Source organism: Zosterops lateralis (assembly GCF_965231275.1).
Source record: "Zosterops lateralis genome assembly, chromosome: 1".
NCBI lineage: Eukaryota > Metazoa > Chordata > Aves > Passeriformes > Zosteropidae > Zosterops > Zosterops lateralis.
In genome coordinates, this window is record NC_139762.1 from 102309706 (window position 1) to 102321951 (window position 12246).

At 36.8% G+C, this 12246-nt stretch overlaps 1 protein-coding gene across 1 annotated transcript in view; it reads left to right on the forward strand.

Annotated features, from left to right (window-relative positions):
- The window catches only part of LAMA1 (laminin subunit alpha 1), a 62242-nt gene that overhangs the window by 25223 nt on the left and 24773 nt on the right, over window positions 1–12246 (forward strand). The window contains exons 24-34 of the mRNA XM_083869569.1: window positions 73–210; window positions 1899–2020; window positions 2916–3002; window positions 3249–3442; window positions 4400–4542; window positions 7399–7497; window positions 8439–8550; window positions 8719–8881; window positions 11197–11407; window positions 11638–11754; window positions 11845–12008. Coding sequence (XP_083725695.1) covers window positions 73–210; window positions 1899–2020; window positions 2916–3002; window positions 3249–3442; window positions 4400–4542; window positions 7399–7497; window positions 8439–8550; window positions 8719–8881; window positions 11197–11407; window positions 11638–11754; window positions 11845–12008 — 1550 coding nt within the window. The remainder of the gene's footprint in view (window positions 1–72; window positions 211–1898; window positions 2021–2915; window positions 3003–3248; window positions 3443–4399; window positions 4543–7398; window positions 7498–8438; window positions 8551–8718; window positions 8882–11196; window positions 11408–11637; window positions 11755–11844; window positions 12009–12246) is intronic.

Genomic DNA, 12246 nt, shown 5'->3' on the forward strand with positions numbered 1-12246 from the left:
GCTTTTAAAATTGTTTGTAGCTGTTAGCTATGATAATTTTTTTAAATTTTCTTTTACTCCCCTTACAACTAGAGCTGTGCTCCAGGTTACTACAGGGGAAAGCATACAGAACTCAGTGTAAGAGAGGCTCACACTCTGATAGCACCTTGTGTGCCATGTCAGTGCAACAACCACAGTGAAACCTGTGATCCTGACACTGGAAAGTGCTTGGTATGTATGTCTTATATTCTTCTATTGATTTCACTTGAGCATACAATGGTGGTAACCTATCCAAGGAGTTTTTAGAAGTATATGGTTGTACCTCTTGGACAAAATGTGATTCCCTCCTGCCAACTCTGAAAGGTGGAAAATCTGAATAGTTTCCCTTAAGGTCCATTCAGTAAATTTAGGAAGGTTTGGGGGCATTAACATACTCAAAATCATTAATTATTTTGCTTTTAATTTTTACTTCTAATATTGCTTGTATATTGGTTAAGACTTCTTTATTTCCGTGGGACTTTTTGGGTGTCTGGACAAGGTCTGCTTAGGCACACAAAAAAGAAATAAAAGATGCAGTAAGCCATACCACACTACAGAGTTAAATCAAAGGTAAATTCTTTCTCAGGAAGAGAATCCTCTGGGCAGCTTTGAATGAGGCTTTTTTTTAATTCCAAGAGACTACAGTAGTGTAGGGATATGCCTCGGCTAAATTTATTTGCTCATTTTTCTCATTTTATCCCAAAGGTTGCAAAGAGGGGTCACATATGACTAACATATTTCCTCTCTGTTGTGGTCTGATGAGCTGTGGACAGCAAGTTCTTGGCTAACCAAATAAGCTGTTCCCTGGCATTGCTCAGTACTTTTTCCTAATTTTTTCCCCAGTTGCTTTATTTTTCCAGTGGTGAGTGGGTTAGTTCAGCGTCAACTTCTGCTGAATTCATTCTTGAAGTTTGTTTCTAAGTGAGTTTTTGTAGTCCTTCAGGCTTTTCTAAGCCATTCTTCTACTTTGAGGTTTGTACAAAAGTATGTAGCTCATGAGTAAGAACTAAGGTTCTCACTTTTATGAGGCAAAAATGCATAGGTCTTTCACAGAGGTGAATATTTATCATTCTTCCTCTTAGTTTCTTGTTGAGGGTCAGCAAGTCATCTGTCTTGAAATTACTACTCAGACATTTCCAGCTGAGTGGTATAGGCAAGAGAGTTGGTTTTCACCTGACTTCTGCTCCCATAAAATAGGAGGTTGCATTGCTACTGTTTACCTCATCAACCGAACTAAAATACGCACTAGCAGATGCATGAATTATAAAATAAGAGAAAAGAAAGGTTAAAAGAAAAAAAAGGGGGGAAGCAGAAAAGTATTTTTGTTCACTTGGGGGACTAATCAGGTAAATTATTTATTATTATCAAGTTAGTGTTTAAAATAATATGGTTATTATATAATAACACCGGTTATTGATCAGTACTCTTGACAAATTAAATGTGGTGTCTGTGAATCCTAAGTGTGGATAGTTGTCAGCATTTGCTGAAATGCTGAAACAGAAAAGCCAGGTATTCTGTTTAATTTTTCCTTTTTTGTTTTTTTTTCTTTTGTTCTGATTTTTTGTTTGGTTTGGGGTTTTTTTTAGGATTTTTTGTTATATGTACTGTGATGTCCTGACTTGAATTGATTAGTAGTAGCAAAAATACTTCATGGAAATTTAGAAAAGAAATTAGGTCAGCCTGCCTGAAGGGACATTCACATAAGAGAAAAATATGCTGGCATTTTGTTTGCATAAAAGGTTTTTTCACTCAGAGAATGCTGACCAGTAGGTAGAGATCATTGTTGGAAACTGTACACGTGTATTAATAAAGTAGATAAAAATAGATAAAGTTACTCCTGTTGTTGTTGTTGTTTGAAACCATCTGAATTTGTGTCTCAGAACTGCAGAGATAACACAGTTGGTGATCACTGCAGTGCTTGTGCTCCAGGCTACTATGGGAAAGTAACTGGATCTGCCAATGACTGCTCCCTTTGTGCCTGTCCCAGAGCCAACCCTGTCAGGTAACCACAGCTTACTAAATCCAGTGTACATTTTACCATTCCCATTTCTTGTGTTGTACATCTAACCTCCTACTCCTTCCGCTCCTCCTACACTATGACAACAGAGGTTGGTTATCGTTATGTGTCCTTAACTTTTAGACATTTGAATGCTGCCTATTTTTATTTACTAAATGGAGCTTGCATTCTGTGCTGTACTGGTAACTATGAAATTTTAAAATAAGATGATTAGGTGGTAGATGAGTCAATTTTTTCTCTTAAGACTAGAACAGACACATAGACTCTCTTATAGATAGTCAACTAATTTGGTGTGACATTGTTTAGTATCAAATCTGAGCCTCTTCACTCAGAGAACAGTACTTTTGTATTTACAAAAATTTAGGCTATCCCCACTCAATGCGGAAACTTTTCATGAGATCAATCCAAGGGCTAGAATAAATACTCTTTTGTCTGAAATTTATGCATCTGCTTGTTTGGTAGAGGAACAGTTAACTCTATATTGAAAAACAAAATGCTGTGCAGGCTGGGTTTTTTTGGAAGCTTAAAAAGCATATTAGTTGTTTGCTTTTGTATAATTGAGTCAGAATGAGAGTCTAGCAATTCTGGTGTCTTCATTCAAATCAGTTAAATACATACAATAGCCACATCATACAGCATCCATTTTACGTTGTCTTACCCTTTCAAAGGAAAGCCATAATGTGCTCTAGCATGTTATGCAGTAATTGGGCCACATTGGGAAACAAACGTAACTAATTTAAAGTACAAATTCTAGATCAATGCAATCAGATTAAATAGAAGATGCTGTTGCTTACAGTATTTAACCTGTGGTTGAAGGTGTTATCTGTCTGTATGGTCTCTTATTTATATGATAGCAGGTATTTCTTTCTCCTTCCTGCAGTTTTAGTCCCACTTGTGTCCTGAAAGGTGTTCAGGATTACCATTGTGATGCTTGTCTCCCAGGATATGAAGGACAGTACTGTGAAAGGTGAGTTACACATGATGTTTCCATGTACTCCCAACTCCCAAGAAAAATTTGGTTAATATGAGCTGTATGTTCACTCACATTATTCAGTATTCATAAAGAAGTGTATAAATGAGTGCTCAAGGACTTGGAGTGATTTGCTGGTTACTGTTGAACTATTAATAAAAAATCCCAAGCTATCAGTAAATGTAGCATTCTGATGTCATGATGACTATCCTGTGATGTTCAGTGTGCCATTCCTGCCTGTAGGTGCTCCCCTGGCTATTACGGTGACCCGGAGCTCCCTGGTGGCAGCTGCCGCCTGTGCCAGTGCAATCCAGGGGGATCTGTCCACGGGAATTGTGATGCTGCCACTGGGCAGTGCGTCTGTAAGCCGGGGGTGACAGGGCAGCTCTGTGAGGAGTGTGAGCCGAGGCATCTCCTGCTGGAAGACCAGTGTGTGTGTAGGTGGCTTTTAAATTTTTTACTTTCCCAAGGGGCTGTGGTCCACTCCAGGGATATTTATCTGCACATGGTTACTCCTTGGATGGGTTTGTGATGTCAGGTCCTGTTCTTTCTGTGAAGGAAAGAAACGCTAACAACTTACTATTTCTGTAAAACAGAGAGGTTTGGAGAAGGTATTCTCATCCAACCTCAGCCGTTCTGTGAACATAGAGGAAACTCCAGTAGAGATCATAACATCAGCCAAACAGCTAATCCTTAAAATAGCTTAGTTAGTGTTACAAAGTTTAAGGAAAGATAATTTTAAGACTTTGGTTAACTATATAGTATCTTATTTACTGCAAAATTTTGAATTCCTGTGTCATTGACCCTTTGGATATGAGGTTGGTGTAATAATACTTCTGGAATTATCCCAGGTTTATTGGTATTCTCCACCAATAATGTCATATTCCCGCAATAATTATTCTTGTAGTTCTTTGAGTGTAAGTGGCAGAAAGACACATCTAGTACAGCAATCTGCTTCTATAATGAAACAGGATTTAGAACTCTGGTTTTATTTTATACAAATTAAAAAAAACCTGGGAAATAAAAAATAAATGGAATTAGAGGACTGTAGGCTTGAATTTCCTGTGTGCCAAACCTGATTGACTGAGTGGCTTCAACATGGGTTTTTGCAAAATAGATCAATAGGCTCAGTAAGCTTATAATACAGCAAGCAGCTCAATAGTTAGCAGGGCCAATAGGGCTCTAATGTGTGCTAATCTAAAGAGAATGTGTGTGGACTAAAGTTCACTCTTGAGCAAGAAGGGAAAGGCAAGACTACGAATCTGTATATTCAGAGTTATTATACTTTATCACTCTTAACTGAAATGATGAAGGCACATACTGTCTAAATCAAAAATGGAGTACTTTGTCTTTATTTTAATACTAATACTGATTCCTTAAAATTGTTTATTTAGCTTGTGATGACAACTGCACAGGAGTTCTGTTAAACAGTTTGGATGATCTCAACGAGGCCATGCTTTCAGTGAACCTCACTGGTATTGACCGTGTGCCCTCTGGGATATTGTCAGAGCTGGAGAATGCAACACAACATCTGAAGGTAAAATGAACACACAAACAGCAGAAATATTCTGTCACACTTTTAAAGCAAAACTTGCAGCCACCCACAGGTGCTAGTTGTTTGACAGAAGGCCTCCTGAAGTTCATGGCGTGAATATGTATAAGTGATACCAGATTAAGACTATGATGTTTGCTGTGGAAATATACCTCTTATTTGGCTGCCTGTATTAGTTTCTTTTCATTTGTGGCACTGGCATTTAAATAAAGAGATTAATATATTTTTCAATCAGCAATTAGATTTCTGAACATGCTGTGTGTATGTGCTTCACCTGGATTATGTGCATTCTTAAGTCTGGCCAGCAAGGGCATTAATTTTCAGTGTTGAAATAGAAACAGCAGGCCAGGTCTTCTCCCTTTTTGGTCCCTTTGCTAAAGAGCTGCCAAGGCACAGATCTAGAGGCTGTTTCCCTAGAGGTCCCTGGGTTGTTCCCTGGAGTGGTAGGCTGCTTTTTCATTAGCAAGGATTCTTGGGGTGCAGCAGTTTGCTTTCTTTTTGGCTGTGTGGCAGTCCAAGTGCTTTATCCTTCATCTCAGGACACTAAAGTCAGGTGGAATGTTTCAGTGCTGGACACTTTCAGACTGCCTGGGGCAAGCTTAGCTTCAGCTCCTCCCCCCCTTAAACAAAGCATGAAATACCACTTTTTGTGATTCTAGAAGGTCATTTCTTGTTGCTGAGGTTCATGTAGCCTCTGCACAAAAACAGAGATAAAAAGGATCCTCCCTGCTTCATGACTACTAAAATTAGGCATATTTATTGGCAAGAGTCTTCTCAGCAATAGTCAAGCAGACAAACTCTGAGTCAGAAACAAAGCTACCTTCTTTGTATTTCACCATAATACAAGAAAATCAAAATATTTATTTGTGCTTCCAAATTCAGCAAATTAAAATTTGGAATTATAATTTATTCTATTTAAGTTATAAGGCAGAAAAAAATTCCAATCAGTGTACTTCAAAATGTTAATAATTACACAAATCGATGGCAAACTTAATTAAATTACATGTTTATGCTTCAGCAGAGGTACTCTTACCCTTTAATTTTAGTTGCTAACCTTTTAGTTTGAAAGCTTCAGTTACGCTTCCTTTCCTTTATGTCCTAAGGCATGAGTGTACTGAACTATGGTAATACTTCAAGGATACAATTCACTTGCTTTCTGTAATTAATTTGTGTTTGTATAGCACCATCATCTTTTACTTGGAAACATTATTCATATGTAGTTTTTATTGATCACTTTATTGCAAAGAAAAGTTAAATCTTATGTAAAAATAAGGGAAGTTAAAGTTTCTACTTACTTCTTTAGTAAGTTTAACTTTCTCAACTATAATAAGTTTGTAGCAAGTTCACTTTAACTACTTAAGTAAGCTCCTACTTCCTTCTTACTTTTTAAGTTTTAGTATATACATTTTTTCAATATTAAAATTAAATCAAAGCCAGATGCCACTTTCTTGGAAGTGGGGTTCTTAAAGTGATATAAAACTTCTTCTGACACATGTAATTTCATTTATGTCAGGCCACAGTGTTTTTTAAACCACTTAATCGTTAGGGTAAGTTAATAGTCTTATAATTTTTGTCTGTTTGGAAAGCAGGTATTCCCCTTGTCCTGGGTATTTAAAGATTACCTTTCCTTTTGCCTTGTACCAAAGCAACTGTGGCTGGAAGCCAGAAAATCCCCAAGGTTATTTCTGTGAATTACAGCTCTTCCCTGAAGGGCAGTCCCCTGCACTGTGTTGTGTCTGCCTCATGCTGGTAGCTCAGGAGCTCGAGTACTTCCTCTTTTCTGCACCTTTCTGTGGGTCCTTTGGTAATGATGACATTATCAAATCAGATTGTCCACTCCTCATTGCTTCTGCACCTCCAGTCCACTGGAAGATTTCAGTAGTTCTGTTTTTCTAGTTAAACCCTCCTGCTTTACTCCTCCTGATATACCTAACTTGGTTGCTGACCCATCCTGCTTTTTTGAACTAGGCTTTTGGACTTTAAGGCTCAAGAGCTTTAGCTTTCTCTTTCACTTGTTTTTAATGCTGAGGAAAAGACACTGAAATCTCCACTTGACACAGGGCTGTTGGATACTCTTGTGTATTACTGTTGTAAAAATTTGGATTTTACTTACATCCATGTGTAATATATATAAAAAATATTTACTATAGTATTTATGATGACTGGCTGTGAAACATCTGAAATCTAAAAATAACCTTTCCTAGTCTTGCTCTCTCTGTAAGAGATGCCCTAAGTTTCTTTTCAGCTTTAGAGGAGAGGTATTCTGTTGCAGGCCTTGACTGTATCAAATATTATAGACTTGGGTACAATGACTTATTTATTGCCATATGGAGCAGGTTTGAGGTGACCTTGAAGGCCAATGCAGCCTATTCTTTCTCATTGACAAAGGGACCCTCAGGACTGCTGGTCTCCAGGGTCATCATCACAGATACACCCTAATGCAACTGTTCTGACAGGATGAGCTGCTGAAATGGTGGCAGCTATGGGGCTGGATGAAATATTCAATTCAAAGGACCTTGGAACTCCTCAAAGTATTAATTTGGGGAGCTCAGACTGTGGTGAAATGGAGCATCAGGAATGCAGAACTGCTGCTTCCTTCCTTTTTTACTCAATTGAAAATACAACTTGACTGGATTTTTGCTCATTTAAAGAAACGGTACACTGTGTTGCATAAACTGTGTATGTATGTAATTACTTTGTCATCTTGTGTGCTTTGAAAATCAGTCCTTTCAAACATATAAATAATCTAAATAATGTGCATAGTTATTTTCTTCCCAACTTTTCTGCACCCATAACAAAGTCTTCAAATTACAGTGAGCTGTTGCTTCTCATTTCTTACAGAGGTCTATAGTTCCTAGAGAAGATCCAGCTTATTTGTTAGATGCAGCAAAAGAAAATCTTCTGAATTTATCAGGAGAAATTGATCACTTGCATGAAGAGGTAGGTGCTGGCTTCTTTATTCTTAGCCTATCTGGAGAAATTATTTGAGATTTCGTAGCACAATAGCATAATGTCAGAGACTTGTTGAGAAATTATTTAAAATCTGTAGAGTTCAGTGAAAGAATTCAGTCCATGCTGTCTTCCTGAAAAGGGGAGTTAATTGCTTTGTGGAAATATTCTGCAAACTACAGTGGTTTGTGATATTGTACAGGAGATTTACATGGTTTCTGTTAAAGTTTTTTTGTACTGTGGTCATTTAATGTCCTGAAACTGGAGAGAGAGTGTTACTTTCTTGTCACTTTTAATATGTGGAGCTTATTAAAAGTTATGTCATAGCTGAGTATTCACCGAAAAGTCCTTGGTACCTGTAGTATTGTGTTTAAAATGATCTCAGGAGAAATAAATCTGTTAAAGTCTCACAGGAAAAGTAGACAACATTTGCATTCTTTATCCAGTCTTAACAGAAGAATAGTTGCTAGTAGGAAATACACCATAGTACTTCAGCCATTGGATCTCATTTGCTGACCATATGTTCTTCTAATTTTCTGACCATGTATAGAGAATCTGACCAGGTGCTTCCACTGAGTGTTGTTATTGTATTGCATTAAAATTGATATATCCAGAACAGTGATTTTCTTAAAAAACATTAGTTGTACCTAAAAAAATTATATAGTATTTACTTAGTTAAAGAAATAGCTTTCTAATTATGAGCTTACAGATTATGGAAATAATTCATAGCTCTGATCTGAGAGTCTGGAACTTTAAACAAAATTAGGGCATCTGCAAGCATGGAGTTAGATCTACTTTATCAAAAAGCATTGTTCCCTTAAACTAAAATATTCTCATTATTAAGAAAGCAAACATAAAAACCATAGACAAGTGTCAGGAATTAATCAGTGTTTTAGGAGAACTGTCAAATATCATCTCTGATTTTATTCTAGACAACTGGATTTTTGAGAAAAGCTCAGCAACTTGACACAATGACTCAAAAAACCAGGAATAAAAGTCAAGAACTGACTGGCTTTATTGACACAGTACACACAACCATCAAAGGTATCCTTTTTTTAAGATATTTCCATTTCATTACAAAATTTAGTAATGGTATGTCCTTTGCAACTGTTAAAGTCCTATTTACATGGAAAATGCTACAGTTTGCAAGGGGATTCAAATATATATATATATATATATTTTAATGACAAAATTGTTTACTCTCCTACTCAGTACTTGCTGAAGTTGCTTTGTCACTAAATGAAACACTGGGCCTGGATCTACCACTGTCAAATGCTACATCTCAGAGCCTGCAGGATGATATTTCTGCCCTTTTAGATGCGTTGCGCAAGAAGGATTTTGTTCAACAGCACCATAATGCTACCACAGTCCTAAAGTAAGCTTGTTCTACCAAAAGCTTTATTTCACATATATCTCTGCCATGCAACACTGCTTTTTTGAAGACATACCTGGAGAAACATTTTGCCATAATAAGAGGCAGTGTGATAGTTAGCCCAGGTGGAGCTATGTGAACTTTGTTTTGGAGTTACATGACTTGGTAATACTTGGTCATCCCACGTAATACAAATCAATAATAAAGTCTTTTAGAAGTCTGTAAAATCAATAGTAAAGCCTGTTAACTTGGATGTGATACAAAATTCCCTTGCAATAAGTCAAAAGACTCACTGATTTCCAATTCTTTCAGATCTGACCCTGACACACATCCCTGTGTTGATTTTGACTGAAAGCTCTCTCAGTCAATTGCAAGCCCAGGATGTGTCAGGCCTGCTGAAGGACATGACAATTGATTGTCACTGGAATATGTAGCACAAAGATCTGCAAATAAAACAAAGGCATTTTTTAAAGCATTCTGAGCCATTGCATAGGATTGTATGCTGTTGTCTTGATTTGTCCCCAGTTGAAGACTATTTTGAAATTGCTTTTATAGTCATTATTAGTGCTTATTGCCAGACTTGGCAAGATTAAAAAAATTACTGTTCCGAAAGTCAGCAAATTTTTTCTTCCACTTCCAGCAATACTAACCAATGCCATACCACACCAAAACCTGTAGGAATGTTGACATTGGCTTCCTGGGACAAGGATTTAGACCAGAATAGAATATTTCTGAAAATTTGACTCTTTTTATTAAGTGCTTTGGATAAGCAGGATAGAGTGCTTGTGTTGGTGGCATGTCTCATTTTGTTCAGCAGACTATTCTGCTTAATATAGAACTGTATGGAAACTATATAGACATGCAAATGGACCAGAAAGGTACCATTTATTCTTATTAGGAACTTCAAATATGTCTCCAAATGTGTTGTTCCGTAGTAAAAGAATATTCTGACTTTCAACATCAACAGCTTTTGAGCTGTTATAGAAGGTGTTTGCAAATTAACTTTTTCAATTATAGTCTGTTGAAATTTCTGAAAGCTCTCTGATAAGGGTCCTTTGACAGATTGAAGAAGAGAATTAATAAGTTCTGTAAGGTTGTTTGCTCTGCAGAATTTCTTAAGCAATGCAGCTGTAAATTCAAAAATTATTTAAATAAGCAGCTTGCTAGTCTGTATTTTAGGGAGTAGATATTGCCACATGACTCACAGTGGACTGAGTTTGTGATAATGTACTTTAGGCAACGTTTGTAACTGAGGTCTCCACACATTTGCCATGAAAGGCAAAGTGTCCAGACAATTTGGAATATAACCTTTTTACTCTGTGCTGAAACAGAAGCCATTTTTGACTTGTAAAATACTTTAGCTCTTGTAACATTTTTAAGGCTGTGACTTCTGATTGAAAGGACTCTGAATTTTTAGTTTTAGGAAATACATGCAAATGCACATCTGCTGTTCAGTAAGAAAGCTGGAATGCATTTTGCTGTATGTAACTGTGAAATAAACTGTTTCTTTCTCTTTGGCTAAAGATCTCTGTGATATGCACTCAGATTAACAAGGACAAACATTTATGTAAAAATACCATTTCAGGAGTTGCAATGTTCAGCATATGTGCTGAAATGAAGAGAAACAAAGGAATAGACTTTGAGGATAATTTTAATTTCTGTTCCTTCAGTTCTGGAAAGTGTTCAAATGGAGATGTAAATATTTCCAAATAGAACAGCTGAAGCAGTTAACAATTCACAGATTTTGGAGAATTTAATATTTGCCACATGATCTCTGTTCCTGATTAAAAATATAAGTGCAGAGATTGTTCATTTCAATGTTCATTTTAATGAGACTATTTATTTTTATTTGGCATTTAGACTTTTCTGGACTCTTGGGTATATGTCTTTCAGTTCTGGTTGTTTGTTTCCAGTGCCAGTCCTCATAAATTAGGTTTGATCCTACATTAAAAATATGAATAACTACAATTAGGATGTAGAGTACTCCCAGAGGAAAGTTTCACAGAGATTTTGATGTGGGGGGATATGTTCCAAATTAAGTCCAAACAAATGTGATTCATACTCACCCCTTTCCCCTCTAGTCATTACATGCAAAGTTTATGAACTGTATTACTGTCCTCTCCCCAGACAGTCATTTTGTGTGGCAAGATGAATAACAAGACTCCCATGTGTATGTATGCTATTCTAGAAAAAAATGGCAGACTTTAGTAGGAAGATAGATATGAGTTAATTTCACAACACCATTTTCTCCTTAAGAAATCTATGCTTCAGTTTCTGTTTTGCTGTTTCTTTAATTTCTGATTCCTCTCCTTTTTCAGAGCTGCCGAAAAGTTGTTGACCCAGGTTCAGAAAGAGTATCTCAAACCCCAGCAGGAACTTGCTGAACTGAAAACACATGCAAGCCAATTCTTATCAAAGCAGAGCAGCAGCCTGCAGGACGCCCAGGACCTGGTGAATGAGGCGCTTACTAACATCAATGAGACCCATCGCTTGCTTCCTCTCATCTCCAGAAACCTGGCACAGTTAAATGTAAGACTGGACAGTCAGAGTTGCTGCATAAGAAACATCAAATATGTGATTGTGTTTTAAAGCTGATATTTGACATTTTAAAATTTTTTAAATGCTTTAATATATACGATACCTTAAAAATTTAAAAGAAAGCGGATTCCTCTTTGAAAACCACAATATTATGTGTTATGTGAACTCATCTGTATAGCTGGCTTATCATCCTACTATAAACCACTTGATTTATACTATAGGAGAAAAAGCTGAAAATAAAGGAAGGTGAAGAAGTCTCAACCGTGCTCCTTAAAGAAGGGAAGGTCCTACTGAATGCTGCTGCTACTCTTGCCCGAGATGTAAACAACTCTACATTTGTAAGTCCTCAAGTTTTAACATCTTAGAGACTGTCAAGTTTATATTGCTAGTAAAGCAAACAAAAAAAAAGGGTAACTTTATTTTTGCAGAATGTAGAAGTCCACCAGGATGGGTTGGTCCTGTGGAGCACCAAACTGCGACAGCACGTGGATGAGCTGGTGATGCAGATGTCTGTGAGAGGAGTGCTTGACTTGGTATACAGAGCTGAAGAACGTGCCATCCAGTTCCAAAGACTTGCAGATGCACTAGAGAGGTGATAAACTCAAGAATTATGAAATTATGAAATTTATATTAGTGCCAGATTTAATATAAATAGGTAGAGGCCTAACTCACTAAACAAATTCCCTGCCATGTTTTGAAAACAGAAAATTTTGCTTGGAGTAACATTAAGCAATTCTTGACTTCGCCACAGCCAGATAAATTCAATAAAGCAAAATTTAATATAGATCAGATTTCAGATGCTTGTAATTTCCTCCTAGACCCTATATCTG